Raw genomic sequence first — 22,817 nt, 5'->3', positions numbered from 1 at the left:
AGTATCCTATGGAACACATATCTCTGTGCTGTCTTGGGTCAAGTTATTTGACATTCTGTTTTTAATTTTGTCTTATTGAAGAAACTGCATTTTAGGTAGCAGCAATGTTCTTATCATGTGACATTTAGCTTCTCATGGCTTTGTAGAAATAGAAAAGGTTAACATGGATTTCTTTAAAAGTAAAGAATGCCAGTGCACATAATAAAATAATTACATATTATTTTCAATAAGTTATGGTTTTAGAAACACTGTGAACTGTGTAAGTCATACATATATTATAGACTTAAATTCTAGATTGTGTTATTGATGTCTTATCATGATTTCTCTTTTTTTTCTGATAGGAAACTGCCACTAAAGGAGGAAAATGGCAAAGAAGCTTTAAATCCAGAAACCATAGAAATCAAAGTTGCTAATGATATCATCCAGTCAAAAGAAGATGACAGCAAAGCATAATAAGATAAACTACAGCTGTCTGGATAATGCATTTGGATTGAAGTAATCCCGTGACCAAAACTTTACAGCTGACCTTAATTTCTTGGGAAACTTAAGCTTGGAATAGTTAGTACGTGTGTACATATAATGAAACAGTTCCTGTCTACAGTTTCTTTCTATTTTTTTGTTAATGGTTTTAGTATGTAGTTTTGCTGACACCAACTCCCATGGTATAAATTTGACAAATCTGCAGAATAAGAACTGTAATTTATTTTGTGAAAAATTATGCCTATTTAGAAGAAAAGTTGCAGAGCACCCCTAGCCACAAACAGCATATTAGGTCTCTCCAGATCTTACAGTGCAAGCTACACACATAAAGTGCCATATGCTACTGTATTTATTTCCATTTATAATAAAATGAAAGTTTAGGTTGCCTTTGAAAAGAAAAGAAAAACAGTTTCAGTATAACCTTTAAGACCTTAGCACTGGCAGATACTCAGTAGTCATTCCAGCTGTGATTATCACTTGAAGTAAACAAAAAAACCACTCTTCAACACAAAGGCAAGTCCACCTGCAGTTTCACCTGGGTTCTACAGTAAAATGAAAAGCTGATAACCATGATGGTATATATGGATATAAATAAAATTGGTAACTGTTTTGTAATGGTATATTGGCCTCATCCTAACTACATGAGTGTGACTCTGAAAGGCTCCAGGATTGGATTTTCAGTGCTTCAGGTTTTCTATATTAAAGTTTTGGAGGTCACATGTGAACTAAAATGCAGCAAAGGTGTGGAAAGAAAACTCGTTTTTAATCATAATCTTGTCTTCAAATGAAAAGTTACAATATTTGTCCCACCATATGTATACATATAGAATATTCATTTTGCTCTTAGTTTAAACCATTTAGTTGGGGGATGAAACTGTGTTTTAGTGAAATAGATACATTTTCTCCCCAAATCAGTGCATAAAACGTTAAAGTTAGCCTTATTGAAACAGCAGTTGTTCCTTTGTGATTTCCTTTGTGATACTCTTTGTCTTAACAAATAAGATGTAAGAACAGATGGAAAGGCAGACTTTGCCTTAACAGTTAGGAACAGTATTAAATTATTAACTTAATGCAGTCTTATATTCAACCAAATTCATTTTTTTCCCTGTTAAGCTTTCCTCAAGATATTCCTTTTTATTATTCTGGTCAACATGCCCCACTTTGAAATTTGACAGATTTATTTGATGCAAAATTCATTCGTATTTAGTATCATTGACTAATCACTAATTGGAACAATATAGTTTGTTTCCATTGCAACATAGAGTATCCACACCTACCAAACTCTTCAAAGTCTTGCTTTGGAAGAAGTAGATAAACCATATAGAAAACTAGATTGAAAAGTTCTACTTGTCAGGAGTAAATGGTGGAGTACTTTGTGGATTTTCCACATCTAAGTCATGCCTGAGGTTTAAGTGTAGTTTTGCTCAGCAAATTGTTTTGTGTCCATGCTATATCTGAATTCTGCTCATATTTGAAGTTCTTACACTTGTTGTCTTTTGTGCAGTAAAACTGAAAGTGAATTGTAAAAGGATGTCCTTAAATTTGAGGGAAATGTCATAATACCCTTCTTGTTAACCCAAGCTTAAGTGCATTTGAAAGAGCTGAGGAGGATATATTTAATTATTAGATCTTTCTTATTTTTCAAACCCAGGTTATTTTATGGGGTTTTTTTACAACTTTTCCTCACTTTGGGAAATATGTGCAATGAACCAAGTAGCTGAGGACAGAGGCATGCCACTGGTGTGGTTAGGCCAAGAAGACAAGCTCTTACAAAACTAGTACCAAAGTGAAAAGAGGGGATAGCAATGTGAGATGAAAGTCATGGAAGATAATAATTCAAAATTGCTGTAAGGAAGTTTCTCTTAATGCTAAGGCACTAATTCTGAGTGAAGAAAAGATGAAAACATTCCTTTATGACCTCTCACTGTTGTTCCCACATCCTGAGCAGGCAGTACCTCCAAAGAGCTGCTTGTCTGTCAGATTTCTGTTCTGTTCCTTTCTGAGTACACAGTGAGCTGAACTGCCCCCTAACCTATAATTAAGAGAACCAGTTGTCTTATTTATATATATGAATATATATTCTTTGTACAAAGTATGTATTTGCTCTATCAAAATGCAAGGAAGGGACCTGGGCAATTCCAGCACTTGAGAACAATGCGGTTGGTGTGGCTGAACATCCTCTCACACAATACTTTTTCCAGGGTGAGGATGAAGGTAGGAGACATCCTTGATCTTCTACCTGCTATCACAAAGTAAGGTGGTGCCATGCATATCCACATAAGTCAATCCTCCCCAGGCAAATGGTGCTTTTCCTGAAGCCAGCCTCAGCAGTTGCACAAGAAGCTGCCTATACAATGTGGGCAGAAGTAACACTGTCCAGGCTCAACTGCAGACGCATTTCAAATTTTAGTACTTCTTTAGTTGGACTTATGCACACATACACAAAAATCATGGACTATTTTGGTGGGGTTTTTTTTCTTCTTTATTTTTCCATCTAATATGGCCTCTAATTCCAATATGAAGGAATTAGAAGATTTAAGAGATCTTGTCAGCACATTTATTACTACTGTGTTATTCTTTACACTGCCTGTGTTACTCTTTACAAGCAAAATATCCCGCAAAATTATTTCAGTATTTGAAGTAAAAGCATTTCCCATTATATTGGTTTACAAACCAAAAGCTGTTTCCAGGAGTATTTAATTTCTTCTTGCTGTTATGCCTCTTGCCAGCTGGGCTATGTGAGGGCTGAGAATGAAACAGTTCTATTTCCTGATGGACTGTCCAAGCATACCTTTTTGGTCTGTGGATTAATAGGTAATCTCTTGTGCTTTGACTCTGTGCTGTGCAGGAGAAAGCCAAACTCTACGAATGAATGCTGAAAAACACTGATATTTGCAAATATTTCCAAATGAGGGACAGCTCATAGTAATTTGTAAGATATGTGTAGAACTGAAATAACAACATTTGTTTATTTCCTTTTCCTATTCTAGACTAAAAAAAAAAAAAAAACAACAAAGAGATATCTGTATAAATGTCACTTTTAATGTCTAAAAGTAATTTTAAGTGTTAGTATGAACTGTCAGAAGAGTTGACAAAATATAACTATTTGTAAAAGTAATCTGAATTGTTACACTAACATACTCCAGGGACGAGGGTGGGAGGGAGCCATTGAAATTATTACTGATATGAAATGTGGCAGTGACAATCTTTTTTCAACAAAAAAGGTAAGGAGTACAATTAAGTAAAATTACTTAGGACTCCTTGTTATATTTTTTTTTAGTAGACCTCCGTTCTGATTTACCACAATAGTAACAAAGTTTTAATTAATAGTTTACAATTTAGTATATGAATGTACCCTGGAGAGGTTTTTCTTGGTTTTGTTCGTTTATTTGGGTTTTTTGACTTATAAGTTTTTTTGTGGTTTTAAAAATATTTACTATTCTGGTGATGCTAATGCCTAATGTGACAAAGATTAATTTATTTAGGCCTCAGTCTTGCAAGAAATTTTATGTGGCTGAACCCACCCCACATATGGCAATTCACTGACACCAGTGGGGTGGATGTGAGCAGGAAGATGGATGTATTTTCATAGGAGAACTTGCAGGACTGGGCCTTCTTTCTATCTCTTCATAGATATTTACAACGTATTTACACAGTGACCATCATCTACACAGGCTGTTTGACAACAGTCCCTGGTATAGTAAATTCCACCTGCTGTCTTCAGCCTCTGCATTGATGTTCATCCAAAAAAAAAGTGGCTTTCTTTTTTATGATGGTAATTACTTTTATTATTTATTTAAGTGCCAATCATCAAACTGTAGTATAATCATCATGCCATTTTTTTTTCTGTTTCCTAGACCAGATAATGGAAATGTATTTGTGCCTTTTGATAGCATGCCACTCTGCTTTATTAAAGAAAAATCTTCAATAATTTGTCTACAAAGCCTGTTTAAAATAATTGAAAGCTTTACCGTGACATTAAACTGGAGATACTATTGTCAAGTCACGTAAATACTTTAAACACAAAAATTGCAAAAAATCAATTGAGATCACAATTCCACGGAGGGTCATAGTGGGTGTATTACTGCTGAAAACTTTCAAGTAGATGGAGCACATGGTGGATGTGCGGGGGTGTTTTGACCAATTTATCAAGTTGAAGAGTCAGACAGAAAGTCTCCTTAGTTCTATTTAAGTGCTTAGACCTAAAATATTAAAAACTTTTCTCAAATCTGAAAGCTGATGTGGAGCATCTTCCCACCATTTTACCCCTGGAGAAAAACTGGAGTGAACATTTGTTTTGCAGTCATTTGCAGCCTCACCATCACTGGGTAAGCTGTCACGGGAATTAACATCTTGGTAGCGTAGTTGTGTCTAAGGGATGATACTCACTCCCAGTTAAAGGACCTCCATAAAGGCCTTTTACTGGAAAAGCTCAGGACCCCTGTTATGAATTGACCTATGGAGGGTGCCGAGGGTGCTGTAGAACGGGCCACACTGTAATCCAGGTGTTGCTGGGCTGTAAGACACAAAATTACTTCAGCAGGGCCTGAATTTCATCCATCCATCCACCTCCGTGAGGCTCTGCTTGTCCTCAGCTGATTAAGTTGCTTCTAGGTGTAAGTGGAACTTAAATGTCCCACCAGGCTCCTGCTAACATTTTGCACAGAGGGGGTTTTTCTATCAGGTGTTTGTACTGATCAGGAAATGGTGATAGAATATCTGATGACAGTTTTTTTCCAATACTTTACCATATGTCCAGAAAGAAAACATCTCTTTAAATAATTCATTGTGATTGTGACACTTCTTCAGGTGAGGATGAAAACATTCTACAAATTAGTGATTCTTCTTAAATCCCTTTGTTTAGGTTCAGATAATTGTTCTGATCAATGAAAATCTACCATAGCTAAATAATTTTTTTTTTAAAAGGATCCACCCCCTTTTTTCAGATTTTTTCATATCAGTTCCTGAAGTAGCCTGTCCACTTGACAGCAGTTCTTTAGTAGTGGGGGGAAACCACTCACTAAGTTTTAAGTGATCTTAAGTGATAAGTTTTAAGTATTTCTACTGCACATATAGATGTGTTCTTATATCAATTTATTTGAACCTGAGCCAAAAAGAAGCCTTACAAATTTGGCCTTGGATCAGGTTCTGAGAAATTACAGTTGAGCAGTCTATCTTTTCTCTTAACAGGCTTTGAGAGCCTCATGATGTTTGACTTTCAAACTTGAATATTGGCCATTTTTAGCCCAGAGAAATGAGATAAATATTTATTGCCAAATTTGTATTGGCACCTTTTAAGTCACAGGTGAGATCGGGCGCGGGCGGGATGACCAGATGCAGTGCCAACAGAGTTCAGGAAAGCAACTTCCAGAGAGAACGAGTGCCAAAGAATGAGCCAAGAGAGGGCTTGGATACCGGGAGTACCTCTCATTAGCATTGACAGGGGAAATGGGGAGCTACTGAAGCAGGAGAGGCTGCTGAAGGGCATTGCCAAAAGGCAGGGCACTGCGAGCTGTGAAAACCAGCGAAGAGGGAACATTAACCCTGCTGTATCCTTTAGCTCTACCATGTAATTAGGCTGCATTATTTTAAAAGGTAAAATGCAGGGTTGGAGGAAGGGAAAACAAACCCTCAGAGCCTCTATAGAGCAGTGACAAATACACAAAGCAGTCAAACCCCCCCAGAAGATAATTTTGTTGCTCGTGGTGTAGAGTTCTCACTAAGAATTTTTAACTACTTAGACAAGGTTTTAAAAGAAAAAAAAAAAAGCTTTCCTGCTACAATGAGCACTCGGTACGTATTTGTATGCTGTGTACAGTACAAGCTAAAGCATACCATATATTGTTTTTGTTATTCCACATGTTGTCAACAGCCCACTTGCGATATATGCCACCTGAAATATATATTGATAAGTTAGCTACCACTGGAGCTAGTTTGTTTATTGTTTCAGAATCTTATGTCCCTATGAAATGCTGTGTATATATATATATCTCTATACTGTAAAAAGAAGTAATATCGCAGATGCTGGTTTTGTATTTATGAAAGACATTGAAAGTATGGCTTAAAGTATATCAATTATTTGTCACTCTTCACCATTTGTATATTAATAGTAAAGATACTTTTACTTTAATGACGTGTTGTAGTTACATTTATTTTTGCTAAGTGTCTTTCTGTCAAGATGTCTGATTCATTAGGTGTCTCATTGCCAAAAAGAAACATATCAATTATTTTACCCTCTTTATAGAAGTACTGAAAAATGCTCACACAGACCTACAATTTATTATTCTCTTTTCTGTCAAAATACATCTATTGTAGCATCCTGAGCTTGAGGCCCATTATGATCAGCCCCCTAAGTGTTAGTGTTGATAGATAATATTCCTTTTTTCCATACAAGTGCAACATTTTAAAGGTATTTCGTATATATTTAGCCAGAGAAAGATATTATCAGCAGAAGCCTCCTTATTTTGCCAAACCTTGAATCTTCCAAAAGTCTTGTAACTGTGTTAGCACCACCAGGAGCTGATGGTAACAAGTTGGGCATAGTCTGCAATGCTGCAGTGCTGGTTTGTATTCCAGTAAGATGGAAGATGGGCAAAGCACACCTCAGAGAATACAGCCCAGGCACTCCCCTGAAATGGCAGAGCAAAATCTCCTTTTTACCACCAATAAAAACCTAAGAGAACTTACTAGATTGTGTATTCATGCCTAAGAATCAGCTTTCTGAGTGCCACCTAAGCTCTAAAAAACCACGCCAGCCTAAGAAAGGAGGGGTCGTATATAAGAGAAATATATTGTTCTACCCAACAAAATCTTCACAGCTGTATCTTCTTCCTGCAACACACCCTTCAGCTCTGACCTTGCAGATGTCTTAGGCATGTGTTTCCCTAAGTGTCAGTGGCAGCATTAACAAATAACAAAAATACCTCTTTGTATTGAAAAACTGAGGGTGAGAACTTGTTCAGTGTCTTGTTAACAATAGTCCACTACAGAAAATTTTTCATATAGTCATGTTTCTTGCTCAGAAAACAAACAGACTTCCTCAAATGATGCACAAATTTAGGTCAGGTATCTTGAGAGTCAATCAGTTCAGTGCACTGTCTGCAGGAGAGGTTCCCCCTTTAATTTACAGGTGAGCAGTAAATGCAACTATTGCAAACTACTGATAACGGAAAGATAATGTATGACATCTTCAGAAACAGATTCAACCTTTTAAAATTCAGCCTTGTCACAATATATCATTCTCTCATGTGATTCAGACGTTACTTGAAATACAAGATAAAATACTTAAAATTATATTCAGGTACCTTGATAAGGACAATTTGTTTATCCATGTCATTCCTAAATTGGTCACAGATAGCACTGGACCAAAAAAACTCCAAAATGAAATGGAAAAAAATGTGCCACACTGATTCTTGATTACTAACTTTTTCATTTGAGACCTAGCAGATCCTGAAAAACAAATCGTGTTTGTAAACTCATTCCTATGTGGAAAATGCTTCTTGTTGGGGACATGGTTAAAACTTCTTTGGTGTTTTATTAAACACTTCCTAAAAAGAGCTAAACCTCTAAATTGAGCTTAGTGTCATACTTTAACTTCTGCAAAAAATTTTTTTTTTTTTAGGAAAAAAAGATAATACTGTCCTGCAGTCTGATTAAACAAAGAAATGAAACTTATCCAGTTGGAGCCAATATAAATATTGTCAGTGGTGTTGCTGAGAAAGCAGAATGAACTACATCTGGCAGGAGGGTGATCAGGTTAAGCACACATTTGTAGAATTCTTTCAGGCAATCCGATGATAAGGTGGACAAAAAAGTTTTTTAATTAAAAAGAAAAGATTTTTCTGCTAAGCAAATGCCATCTTTTAGGACTAAACTAGTGAGAGAGAAAAGATATCTTATTATTTTAAAGTTCAAAAAGGAGTTTCATAGTCTTAGACCATAACATGATGAATGAATTTTACTCTGGGACTTATTTTTATCATAGATCAGGGGAAAAAAAACTTTTATGATTTACTTGTGTCTGAAGGGCTAAACAGCCTTTAACCCCAAGAAATGAGAAGTTGCTATGTACTGCCATTACAATTTCCAAGTCCATAATAAATAAAAATTAATTTGGTTTAAGAATTGCTTTCAAAAGGATTTATGAATTACATATGTATTTTAGAAAAAAAGAATTTGGAGAAAGTAATGACACACATAGTGTGCACATTTAATTGACAGGGTGCTGGCACTGAAATTCAAACTACTGTGTGAATTTTCACAAGGTGAAAGTGGTGATGTACATTAGAGGTTTCCTATGCAAAGGTTTTAATTATAGACAAGTTTTGTAATGAGACCATTCCCTAATGGGATGCAAGTGTTAATTGTTGCACTGGAGTAATGGTTCTCTCATTCTTGGTATTCATGACATGTCCAGCTGCAGTATTTTGTTCTATCCTTCTCTCTAAAAGGTATATATTCAGCAGAAAGTAGTACCCTTAAAAAAATTAAAGGCATTTACTCTGAAAAGTATGATTTTTGCTTCTTTTGAGTAAAGGAAAACATATAAAACCCACTTGTATAATCTGGTGATGTAATACACAGCTATAATATCATTGCCATGCACTTTTTGCCATACAATAAGTTTGTATTCTTCAAGGCAAGATAAACTCCTTAAGCTAAAACATCCATGTTTTTCGTGTTATGCTGAAGGATGGTGACATGAACATGCTGAACAGTTGACCAAGGAAAGTGTTTGATTGTTTTCTGAGAGTTTAATTTCAGCATCAATCCAGGGCCTCTGAAGACACCACTCTATCTGCTGGATATGGGCATGAGAGGGAAGCAGTAATGTGGAGGCATAAAAGTAATAGGAGCCACTCTATTGATTACTGATTAATTTTCTGCTAACTCCACTAAGTAAAAATACCCCAAAGCCCCACAAAGCAGCTAGAGCTTAGTATTCGAGTCCCCTGATGCTGTTGAAAGATAACCACTGTCAAAGTGCCACGATGTCTGGCAGCTCCCTGACACCAGGCTGCTGGGGGACCCATGGGGGGAATCTGGGAGGGTTTGGCAGCCAGGGTCTCTACCACCATCCTCAGCCCAGGAGTAGGGCAGCCTCATGCCCAGGGACCCCGTAGTGGGGATGTAGGTTCAAAATTAGCCCAAGAAGCCAGGATCCACCTGGTCTGTGAGCACAGCTGGAGCAGGGGCTGATGGCCCTGGGAGGCTGATAGGAGTTGTGGGTAAACTGGGCAGGGCCAGTTGGGGATGCCAGAGCTTGGAGAGTAAGGCAGGAAATTCACAGAGGTAAGAAGTTTTTATATTCTCAGGTTGGGTTAAAGGTGTAGAAGGGAAAAAAGAAAGGTTTTGGAGATGGGAATTGGGTAAGTGCCCATTTGCCGACATGTTAAAGCAATAAGATGTTGATCATTCGAGTATTTCAGGTTAAGCATGATTCTCAGCTGAGAAAAGCATAGTGCCACAAAAAAACTAAATCACATTCTTTGTAGATTGCTTTTGTTCTATTTTATGTGAGATTTTTGGGAGATAAGCTCCCCGTAGTTTGTAATTTGTCTGAAGTGGGAGAGCAGAAGACTGACAGAGAAAGGCTGTAGCACAGGATTAGGGATCAGAGAATTTGATTTCCATTTTGGGTGATAGTTGCTTGGATTGAGCAAATCAATTGCCAGGAAAGAGTAATGTTTTTTCCCCTCTCTTTGGCCATTTTGTGCTAAAGATTTATGGACCCATTTATCTTACTGATTTCAGTGAAACTACTTGCAATAAATACAAGAACAAGCATAAACTGTTTGCTAGATTTAAACCTTAGATTAAAAGTGGGGTTTGCTGTGTTTTGTGGTGGAGGGATCTTTTTCCTGCTGCTTCATGGAGTTTTAGTGTGTTCGAATTTGAACATATTGGAGCATTCAGTTCTGAGCACACATTTAATACTTGAGTTGGTACCACTGTCTGAGCATGAAAGCAATAGCCAAATCCTGGGCAGAGGATGCAATCTCTGTAAGAGTGGCAAGCTAGACAAAGGAGACCTATTACCCATAATTGTGATATTTTTAACTTCACCTCGAAGAATTATGAATTCTTTATCAAATTATGAGAAACTGAATGTCTTTGTGTAGCTTCAAAAACGCTGCTGTCTTGATATATTATGATATTTGTTGAGACAAATTGCTCTGAAGGGTTACCAGTAACTTCTGTGTGAAAGAGCAGCCATGAATTAATTTATTGTTCAGAGAATAGAGACAATTTCTTTCCTATACCGTAACACCCAAATTTCCCTGGAAATACTTGAGTAACTTAACAAAGAACAGCTTAACTTAACAAAGACAACAAAGAACACACCGAGTTATCTTAAATAACCTATCTTAAAATTCTTTACTATCTGTAACAGCAGAATTTACTTATTCTAGGATTTTTTTTTCTTTACTAGGCCTTTTGAGGGCAGCCCTACAAGTTTAAAGGGGTTAAACAAATGCAGGTGTGGTGTGGTGTGGCTATTTTGCCAATGGCTGGTGCTCCCAACTTCACTCTTTCCCAGAGGTAAGTAAGTATGTTCAAGTGCTGTTACAGCTTCCTCTCTTGCTTCTGAGAAAAGAAGGTATTGTTAGAGGGACTGTAACAGGGAAGCTTTTAGTTAAACAACAAGCTTTGTTGTTTGGATGCTGCAGCTTCTGTCAGTGGAGTATCTAAAAGCCTCGAGTGGGCTGAGGGAGTGCAGAAACAGAATTACAGGCACAAAAAGTCGAGACAAGAAAACAAAAACAGAGGAGGGAAAGCCGACTTAATAAATCAATAGAAGATCTATACTGGGGGCAGGAATTATGGGTATAGTAGTTTTTAATCACTTTTACTCTGAAGAGGAGTGGGAAGAGTGATGGAATTATCAGAATAGCTTTAGTAAAGTAGTGAAGAGTTAGGCAAAAGATGTATTAGAAAGTTAGTGAAAGAAATAAGAATAAAAAAGTGAGAAGTTTAAGTGAGACCAAAAAAATATAATTTGCTGGCAGAAAGTAGTTATCTTTTTAAACAAAGAAAATCAAGTGTGAGAGAGATATCCAGCGTGCTGACGTGGAGGAGAATGAAATGTTGGTACCTTTGCGGTGTTGGGAGGGTGGGCAGATGCCTGTGTAAATAATTTTTGGAGGGTGTGTGGAGTTCTTGATATGATGCTTTTCACTGATAGCCCCAGTCAGTGAAGTCAGAAGACGTTTACCCTAATTCTTCATAACTTTCTGGATATAACTTGTCACTCTGTTCCCAGTTTTGAGTGTGAATAGAAGGCTTTCATACAGTGGCTTTATTTCCTGCTTGGCTATTATGGCCTTCCTGGGTGTGCACACTGATGGTAGCTGTCCCAAATTCTCTGTGAAGTCCCATTCCTGCCTTACCTTGGTATATTGGTGGAAACTGTTGGGCCTGCAGGGTGATATATTAAAAACAGATTTCAGAAAAGAAGCAGAGAAGGGTAAACCCTATGTTATCACCTTTTCCATTCTTCAGCCTTGATTAACAGTGGAGTAACTGAAAGGTACAATTGATTAATTGTACTAAACCGAGCTGTTCATTGTGGTGTTCTTGGGGTTTGGTAGGGCTTTTCCTTGTTTGTTTCAGGTTTTCTTTGTTTTTGTTTGTTTGTTTGCTGTTTTTTTTTCTCCTGAGTATTCCTTCAGCATTCTGACCTGCACCTATTCCTATAATATTGAGAACTAAACTGAAACTTTTTATTTTTTTCTGCAAACAATTAATTTCCTTCCTCTCAGGCTCTATTTCACTAATTCTTCTGACAGCCATGTAGCACTTAGGTGTGCTGCAAAGCCCTGCCTGAGGTGGAATTTTTTGCCTAGTCCAGATAAAATATATTCCCTGAATCTTCTCTTTTTATGGATTTTTTTTTTTTTTTTAGAGTAGCCTTAGAGATGGATTAAGCTCAATTTTTGTAATTGGACGTTTATTCCACTATGTAAATTTGTCTCTGTCAAGCTTGATCGTAAAAAAAGACAAACATGAATACTGCTTTTCCTTTGTTTCTTTTTCTGTGCATAGATTTTTTCTTTGGACCACTCATGGATCTATTGGCTCATGATCCTCTGGTATGACTTTCTTTTCTTACCGTGCTTGTGGTCATAACATTTCCATGGCTTCAACTTCAAAAATGTGTCAGGCAGACAGGTTGTGTTAGAATTTATAGGTTTAACTGCACTCATTTAGCTGAGCAAGTAGACAGATCATAACCATGTGCTTTAGAAGATTTTGGTGGTACTTGGCTTTTTCTCAGCAACTGTTCCCTTGGACAGATGTGCCTTCTCACGTAGGTGGACTTGGAAAGGATGTGATGGTGGATAATATAATAATACTAATATAGATTAGGCCTCTAGTACATAGTGCACTACTACTGTGATTGCAGGAAGCTGTGATAAAGGGGTTAAATGGTCTTATTTGACTTCCCATTTCTAGTGGAACAAATTTAGCTTTTGGAATAGGGTTGGTTTATTTTTAAATTGATTTCTGTTTACTTGGCTCTTATTAGACCTGTTTACAGAATGGTCATGTAATGCATATGTCTCAGAAATCTCTTTACTACACTAAAATAACAGGACCCTATTTTAAAAATGGCTAATTTGTGGACCTTTGTATTTGTATACCTTTTTTTGCTAAGTCTCACTCATATTACTTCAAATCAGTTCAAACCAGGCTGTCATTTTCTAGAAGCAAAATGGGCTGTGACAATCTCCCAAAACCCAGAAAGTATTGCAGCAGGTAATGTTATTATGATAGTAATGGAACTTGCTGCCTTCTTGTAGCCAATGGTGTTTAGAAAAAAATACAGTGTATTTATTAATACAAAATACTCTAGAAATCAATCCCCACTCACACTAAAATTGATTTATGACCCATATCTTCTTTATAGCCAAATTGATCACTGTTTATTTGCCTCTTACTAAAAGTCTGTTAGTGAGAGATTGTCAGTCTCTTGGGTGGGTGCTAGCATGTGTAACCATGAATATGTTAGAATTTAGCAGAAACTTTCAATGACTGTTGCAGTCTCTTTCCTTTACTCCCTTTGAGCCATTTCACTGGTACACAAGGTGCCATCACATTGTGCTGCATTTAGAACTGCAAAGAATAATACTTGACTTTAAAAGACATTTCAAGTTGTAAGTGGAGATAGACCATATATCTGGATTTCATCTGTTATTTTGGTTAAAAAATATCATAACAGTTTAACTCAAGGTTTTATTAGATCTGAGTTGGATGGATGTAGACAACTTACAGCCTCTAGGCACAGCTTTCCTTCCTTGTTTTTATGTTCCACTGCATGTTACTCTGTCACAGTATGAAGAGGCAGCGTTTTCCCAAAGCAAAAGTTTACAGCTTGTTAGGTACAGACTGATAGATATGAATTGTTTGCTTTGTTTTTTTTTTTCTTAGCAGTTTAATTCTTTCAGTGAGAAAAATTTATGCCTGCGCGTGAATTAAGATTGATTCATCACTCAAAACAAAATATATCAGAAATGCACATCATAATTGCTTCCTTTTTATCACAATATTGTGCCAGCTTGCCTTCTTTTTCCAGCCAACCTCCTCAGACCATCCAGAACCGCCAAAACATCTGAGATAATACACATTCAATTACAGTATTATAAAGATGAACCATCTGTCCTAAGCTTTCCAGTGTTGCGCGAGAATGAAAATAGGAATATGAAAAATCCCAGATAGGTTGTCATAAGTCCCAACATGACATAAGTAAATTAAGTCAGTCCCTAGTATGTTTAAATAGCCATCACAGATTTTACCACCTACAATTAAAACCAAAATTAGAAAGACTGTGTCAGATGCTGTGGAATCCACTGAGAGCAAAGGAAAGTAAATTGTTTCGGTGCATTCAACAAACAGTGGTAATTTTATCTAAGCTTTGTTTTTCAAATAAAACCCAACTCAATCCACATTTAAGGAGTCTAGAAGTAGGCTTTCTTTCTGTTGTGCTTTTCTCCACGGTAAGGGAAAAGGTAATGGACACTTGACTCTTAATACTTAATCACATTACATGATTTCTCTTCCATCTTCCACTTATTTTCAGTAGATCCGTGTTTACACAGGTATAACCTATTCCTTATACTGCAATGTGTCTGAGGTTCCTCTCACACTGATGGGAACAAAGCTGTGTGCAGAAAATGAAGAGCTGTATACCCCACAGTTGGTGCTTTATATTGATTGTTGGCTTATAAATAGGTTTACCTCTCAGTGCAGCTCTTGCCTAAGACCTTTTACGTACATGTATTTTGAGCTAGGTGTGCTATATTTGCTAAGCTAAAATACATTTAGTAGCATGCAGGAGTTATTGTACTATCTAATTTAAACCTATTTATTTTTTTTAATGATCACTAGAATGATTTTCACCTTTTGTGAAAGATAATTAACATCCTCCACTTGTGCAGAAGCATAGGGGGGCGGAAGGAGAGCTGAATAGAGGGAGAAGAATAGTTTTCACTGCCTAGTTAGTTATTATCTTAATGACATTCCTGATGACTTAAATAGAAAATCACTGTATACAAAATGTTAGCCAGAGATACAAAAGAATTTCCGTTCCACACATACTGTGTTTATGTTAAAAAAAAAAAAAGAGAGACAGGAAAAAAGTGGAGCAGGAAGGCAGAAGGAAAATCTGGATCCTGAGCTGATGGTAAGAGAGTTGTCCCATAAGAAAGAAGCTATGGGTTTGTTTTTGTTCTTTCATCTTCCAGTCAGAAAATAATCTCTTCTTCTGTCATCCAGTGTGGTGCTTGTTCACTTGGTGTGTGATTTCATATGTTAGCAAAGAGAGGATGATGAGATGCCACAGCCAGTAGATTGATCCCTTTTTGTATGGGTGAGAGGACTGTAGGTTTAGCTGGGAGCAGGATTGTCCATCTCTAGCTCAGTCTGAGCTGCAAGGTAATCAACAGAAATTCCCTCTCTTCCTACCCATTTCTTCAGCACAGCTCCTGCAGGAACTCCGTGAAGTAGCAAAATTCTTTGCCTTTGGTCACATTGCAGGGAAGGGTGTTGTCAACAGCTTCACACCATCCTGTGATACCCTTGTGAGTGGGAAAGATCCAACCCCTGAAATGGCTGCACTGCTTGGAATAGAAACAGCTGCTTCCCAACCTGCAGGGCATTTAAGATGCCTGTTCCTCTCTACACTAGTTACATTTGGAGCTGGAGCTCTGTGAACCCTGTGTCCCAGGTTCCTGTTCCCAGCCTCTCTGAAGGCAAGGCTTTCCTCCACCCTCATTTGTGATTTCAGTCCCTGAAAAGACAGGTGTGTTTGCAGGGTAGAGAGGTCTGTTTTGTGCCTTAACCGGATGATCAAGCTGCTGGTGCATGCTGATACAGTCCCACCAAAGTCAAAGTAGATCCAGCAGACTGCCTCAAAATGGTTGCAGACTTTTGCAAATGAGTAGGGACCTTCTGCTCCTTGGACACCAGATTTCATACCTAACTTAGTCCTTCTCTTTCTCTGTTGCAGAGAATACAATTTGAGTTTCTCATGATTAAAAAGCTGTTATGTATGAAAAGCTAGGTATGATGGTAATGAAGCACAAAGTTCTTAAACTGGTCTTATATTTGAAAAGGACAGTTAACAGCATCTTACATTTAATAAGAATTAAAAGACACAGGAGAAAAAGCATCAGCAGGTGACATTTTGACTCTACCATGTTAAAGCATGAAGAGGTGACAACACAGGCACAACTCTGGATAAGGACTAGGAGCTTACAGTTTTATTGTATACTTTTAAGATAGTTAATTTAATACCTTCCTTTTTTTTCTTCTCTTCACTAAATATGACACAGTTGTTTGTTTTCCTAATGTTTTTTTCCTTTTGCAACTTTGGACTTCCAAGCTCTTCTGATGTCTATGCACAGAATCCAAAACAATTGCACATGCAGTTCCTTTGAGCTTTTGCGCTACATTTCAGTAAAATAAACCAAGATGTACTTAGTTACAAGTCATTATTATAAAGAAGAAAGATGACACCATATGCAAGAGAGGGAGAACCAAAAATTTGTTGTTAACAGAACAAAAAATGGTAAGACCTAATCACAGTATAACAGTTGTTACTGGTTCAGCCAAACAAGCGCAGTTCAAATTAGAATGGAAAAACCTCATTAGTAATAATGTCATTAAAATTGATAAATAAGATGACTTGTTTCTGTGTTATGCCTGCCCATCCAACAAATATTTTTGTAACAGGCACACCCACATGATGCTGCTGACTTAGGAAGCTTTCAAAATGAGGCAGTGAACCTAAATATAAAGATATTTTGAAAGGTGATTGAATCAGCAGTGTGATCCTGAGATTTTCAGAGGCACATATCAAGATGCAGTGGTTAAGTCTGGTCTCTGAACCTGAATGCAAATCAAACATTGACTGATAGTTCAGGATAATCAACTACATTTATTGCATCTAGATGTGTATTCTTTGCTGAAACAAGGTCAAATGCTGAACTAAAGCTTCAGTGTTGTAAAATTCATACATTATGATGTGATAGTAAATACTGAGCTGGTTACAAAGTTACTGTTTATTTAATGGTGAGTTTAAGGAGGTGGAAACTGATGTTCCATAAAATCATACCAGTTGTTTTTAGGACTAATCAAGTAGTCCTAAAATAATGAGTGAGAACTGTTAGAGTTATAATTAGTCCTTTTTTTTTTTTTTTAATCAAAAAGTGTTTTGGTTTGCCTGTATACTCCTATTTAAGATTCCTAGTTTTTTGTGTCTGTTAATATACAACATTTTTTAGTACTATGCTGTTCCATAATGAATGATCTTGCTAAGATACTAGGACTTTATTGTCATCTGCTTATGAAATACAGGATATCTTACGAATAACATCCAAACCAGAAAGCTTATATGTGCAGTTTTTGAAGATTTTGTGTAGTAACCCTGGTTGGGTTGAAGGCATTGAACCCTCTTATGCTGGTTTGGGCTGGGATGCAATTGATTTTCTTGAATTAAGATTGAAATCAGGAATATCAAACTTTTTTCTCTTTGGGTAGAGACATCCATAAAAAGAAATCAGAGTCTTTCTATATATGGAGGTGGGTTTGGTCTACTGGACAAAACTGAATTCTCCAAGAATACAAGAAGGGAAAACTTGTATTCATATTAATTCATAGTGCATATTGACAGGACTGTATCGTCAATTAGAGTCTGAGATTTCATATTTGTGTGAACTCTTTAAAAAAAATGATTTTGAAACAGTCTTATATGTAGTGTTTTACTTATCTACCTCAGTATTTTCTTTCCTTTGCTTTGACACTTTTCATTGGTACCGCTCTTATTTAGTATTACTTGGTCCTGTGCACTTGCTGTATGTCCTGACCATACAACCTGCTGTTAGGTTTGTATTTTTTCCCCTCCGCTGAGTAGTAGTTCATCAGGAATCAAGACTTGAGAAACTCTGTTTGCATACATATATATGCACACACATGCATGTGTGTGTATGGATGTGCATATATATGTGTATAGCTCTTTATATATACAATTATATAGTTCTTCTGTTTGCTCTCACTTGAAGCTGTTGATCAGTAGTCACATCACAGAGGTCACACAGCAACATTTTGGCACAGTCTGTTTACTGGCTACTAATGAACTGGTATAAATTTTAATCTGCAGTATGAGGAATATTTAATGAAAATATGTGTTTATACGGCAGCTTAATGGTGACGTTTTCCTGCCTAAGTTTGGTTTAAGATCATTCTAAAATATTTAATATATAGGCTAAAATTCAGTGCAAGTGCTATCTGCAGTCTAGATTTTCCATTCCATTTTCCTAATGGCATATTTAAATGTCATTAAAATAAAAGAATGCAGAGGGGAGCTTTTGTGTGTCTTGCTCTACATTTTTTAACAGACTAATACAGTCAATAGCCTCCAGAAAAAAAAAACCTAGAATATATAAGGAAAATGCAGACATATGTAAAGTGACTGTAAGCCAAACATCTCCAGCTATGTGACTTAATTCTCCATCAATTTGTAAAATACATAAGTTCATATTTTAACTTCAAGAGTTTCCAGAGATGCTTTCAGAAACATCAATGCACTTACAAACATTTATTTATGTACCAGCCCTCTACCCTTAGAACTTGATACCTGATTTCAAACTAATTATTTATTTGATAAATGTTTTACCTTTTGTCTTTTGAATTGATCAGGGATACGATACAGAAGAACACCTATTTATTGTTGAAAAATATTAGATTAATAGTTTTTACTAGTACACGTTGCTCTGAGATAAAATGTGTTCCAACAGCTCACAGGTATTTGGTGAGCTAGGCTGGATAGTACAAACAGAACATATGTTTAAACATGTTTATAATATGATTTTTTTCTCTCTCTTTTAACCACTAGACATTCTGGAAAACATATAAAAATAATATATAAAATAATAAGCAGAAAGAATTAATTTAAGTGGCCTTTTATAGCTGTGATTCTTTTTAAGATAAGAGTTCGTTGTTTTTTTCTTTCCGTAATTAGGCAACAGCTTTTCAGAAAGAAAAATAAAACAAAATATTTTAAATATCTCTTTAGAAATTATTTTTTACTTCAAAACCAGCTTTAACTGCTTGGTTTCTTATGCTGCGAAATATCTACCAATACTTGCTATATGTTAGGTATTTTTTTTTTTTTTAAATTCTACAATGCTTATTTCTGTGAACAGTTGATGATAACTCCACCAAATCCCTCAGGAGGAATATCTGAAGTTCCTGAATCCAGTAACATATTTTCATAAAGATGTCACAGAGGTACAGTCTTTGTCAAATGTGGATTGTGTTGTTCCTTAATGGAATAGAGGTTGCCTGGGCTTATTTGTCAACTTTAATGTACATAATTCAAAACCTTCTGTTCTCAGATATTTGTAGGTTTTTTCTGTGTTTGAACTACCAGTAGATGCAGTAGAATTTTCAATAGTCAACCCACATTCCCCACCCCGAGTCATTAATTTAACCTTTTTTAGGATCTGTGCATCTGTTCAGAGTTTGGCTATAAAGATTAGATCTAAAAATCATCACATAAATATACACAACTGTTTAGACCAAAGAAGTATAGACAGGAATATGATTGCTGTGATTAGTCAGATGGTTTTCAAGGTCTCAACTTTCCATATGGTTGTAATGACTAGAAGAACTATTAGAGATTACTCACAATAATGCTTGTTTTAGAAAGTCCATATCCTTATAAATAGTTTTTACTTCCATGTAATATTTCATTCATATACTAGGAGAGGCTTTACTCCGTTTATACACAAGTTGCCTGTGTTACTCTTTACTATAGTTTTTACTTTTGACCTTTACCTTCTCTCATTCCTTCCTCTGTCTGTAGTTCATTTTAACTAACCAGTTTCTTTTTCATGTAAAACCTAATGTAAATCATGTTATATCCAATTCTGCCCTGTGAACAACTATAGCCAAATTCCATTTGAAACCTCCGCTGTTATTGTGTAATTAAAAGTAATATACTAGTGAAATTTTTACCATTTACTTGTATCTTTGTCATGTCTTCAGACTAAGATAACATTATTATTTTGCCCCTGACATTCAGTATCCCTTTTCTGTATTTTTAATGTTTTACTCATTTATGTTTAATAATGGTGTAGCAGATATGCATTTTGAGGTCATGTCCATGTGGCACAGCAGATACTCATGTTATCTTTGAATTTCTTGAAAGACTTAAATTTACTTTACTCATAGGCAGAAATGATAGAGGTGATGAAAATGTGAAACTTCTGTGTTTGGATTTCAAAACACCCAGTTTGAAAACTGTCTTGAATCTATCTTACAGCAACCAAGGAAGAGGCTCTGAAAAAATGTTCGTCTTCTTCATGTAAATTTGCAGTTGTAGAGGAGCTGAAGTGTCTTATTTGACACAGTAACCTTGAGTTACTTATAAGATTTTATTGACAACTGCAGCCCTTTGCCAAATCTGTCTTTATTTTTACACAACTTCTGACTGTCCTTGTTAGGATACATTAGTGTCAAACTGAGGAATGCTGATTAGGGAAGACAAGTCATGTACAGGCTTGCTATCACAGTCCCATTTAAATGAGGGCATAATGTATTTTGGCTCTGTGGAGAAGATATAAGTTTAGATGTCTTCTCCTTCTCCCTTCCTTCCCTCTTCCCTCACCCTCTTCTTTGATAAGCAGTAGTTTGGTGAAAATTAAATATCTGCCAAGGTTGAAAATAAATAAGTCTGCACAACTAGTCTTGGACTCAAAGCAGGACAGCAGAGAGAAATAAACTTCTTTTGGGGAAGCGCAGTGACAGAATCTTAGACCTTTATGAATCATTCTTCGAGGAGATTGAATAAAAGCTTGTACCTGAGCAAAGGCCTAAGGTTGAAGGTCAGGAGAAATGTGCGTGGAACACTTTGTCCATTGAACAGTCTGCAAGAGGGACTTTTTACAAGGGCCTGTAGTGACAGGACAAGAGGTAACGGCTTCAAGTTGAAAGAAAGTTTTAGATTGGACATACAGAAGAAATTCTTTCCTTTGAGGGTGGTGAGGCACTGGCACAGGTTGTCCTGAGAAACTGTGGATACCCCACCGCTGGAAGTGTTCAAGGCCAGGTTGGATGGAGCTCTGAGCAACCTGGTCTAGGGGAAGGTGTCCGTGCAGTGGGGGTTCGAAAGAGATGATCTTTAAGGTCCCTTCCAACTGAAACCATTCTGTGATTTTTTTAATATTCTATGACCATTTCCAGATGACTTTTGATTTTCAAAGAGGAAGACTCCACAATTAGTCCAGGTAACCTTTCAGTGCTCAGTCACCCTCACAGTGAAGAAAGTGTTTTCCTGTGTTCAGAGGGAATCTCCCACATTTCAAATTCTGCCCCTTGAGTCTGGTCCTGCCTCTGAGCACCACACAAAAGAGCTAGCATCCATTGCTTTTACAGCCTTCTTTCAGGTGTTTGCATACACTGATAAGATCCCCCTGAGCCTTCTCCAGGTTGAACAGTCCCAGATCTCTCAGCCTTTTTACTTGTGAAAGATAGCTCTAGTTCCTTAATCATCTTTGTGGCCCTTCGCTTGACTCTCTCCAGTATGTCCATGTCTCTCTTGCAGTGGGGAGTCCAGAACAGTGATCCAGATGTGGCCTCACCAGTGCTGAGCAATTGCATAAAAAAATCCCCAAACCTGCTGATTTTCTTGCTTCTGAAGAATCAAAAGATATCTGAAAAATTATGAACTTTTACTCAGATATGACAGAACTCAAAAATTTCAAGAGGTTTTCTTTACTTTCCTTTTCATGAATAGAAATTTCAATACAATTATAAGAAGCCAATGCGAATTGTTGAAATTACAAAAAAGTTTCACGTGTTATTTTTAAAAAAAACTAGAGATAGACATCAAAAAAATTCTATACCTCTGTTTTTGAAAATTCAGAATTTTAGTGTTAATGGAGCTATTGTAACATTTGCCAGAAAATTAAATGGGGAAACATGAAAATAAGAGAAGATTGCACTAACCTAGGGACAAAGTGAATAGTCCCCTTCCAAATTAGTCTGTGCCATTGACATCTCAGTACTGAGCTTCTCAGAATAATTCAGGCATAGCTTTTCAGGATCATCTCAGTTGTAGATGGGATGGTTTATTGCAACTGTGTTGCTGCAGATAATACAGACAACTGAAGAAAACTACTTCAGTTATCATGGCTTTAGTCCTGTTACTGCCTACTTTGATTTTGACAGAGGTGAGTTGCAAATATCTTTGCTACTCATGCAATTTGTTTGTTTTGTCAGAATAGAAAAACATCTGCATGTACTTGTAAATATATGCTAGATTTCCTTCTTTGTTCACCTCATATTTAGAACTCTAAAGTGGCCACTCTCTAGAGGTTGAGGTATAAATTACAAACTGACTATGAATTGTATCTGTCAGTATTCATTGGCATGAATAAACAAAAATAACTTTGGGCTTTTCCTGACAGAATTCAGCTTTCCTTTTCATTAAAAACTGAGATGTACATTAATTTAGAAGAATTCATGTCTTTCCTCTTGTGTTCAAGGTGGTAGTTTCAAACTTGTTGCTTTAATTCAGTAGGTAGACTTCAAGTTTCTGAAGGAGTCAAGAATGACTTTTGCTATTGTCATATGCTTCTGCTCCATTAGTGCATGGAGGCTTGGAAAGCTGTATTACTGAGCCCCATTGTGTTAGATACTGTTTACACATATCTAAAAAAAAGGTCCACTAACTAAGATCTCAAGTTTTCACATAAGAAGTTGTGCAATTTTTTAGTATGTCTCCATCCATCCATTATTATTCATCAGGATTCAAGTTCAAAACTGTGTGACCT

General features: G+C 36.5%; 1 protein-coding gene across 1 annotated transcript in view; it reads left to right on the top strand.

Annotated features, from left to right (window-relative positions):
- Positions 1-6,610, top strand: part of NCAM2 (neural cell adhesion molecule 2) — a 277,252-nt gene extending 270,642 nt beyond the window's left edge. The window contains exon 18 of the mRNA XM_027648691.1: positions 342-6,610. Within this exon, the coding sequence (XP_027504492.1) occupies positions 342-453 (112 nt within the window). The 3' untranslated portion in view covers positions 454-6,610. The remainder of the gene's footprint in view (positions 1-341) is intronic.
- Positions 6,611-22,817: the final 16,207 nt, after the last annotated feature.

The sequence above is a fragment of the Corapipo altera genome, unplaced genomic scaffold (genome assembly GCF_003945725.1).
Source record: "Corapipo altera isolate COAL_440 unplaced genomic scaffold, ASM394572v1 58, whole genome shotgun sequence".
Classification (NCBI taxonomy): domain Eukaryota; kingdom Metazoa; phylum Chordata; class Aves; order Passeriformes; family Pipridae; genus Corapipo; species Corapipo altera.
This window is presented reverse-complemented; position numbering and strand designations above follow the sequence as displayed.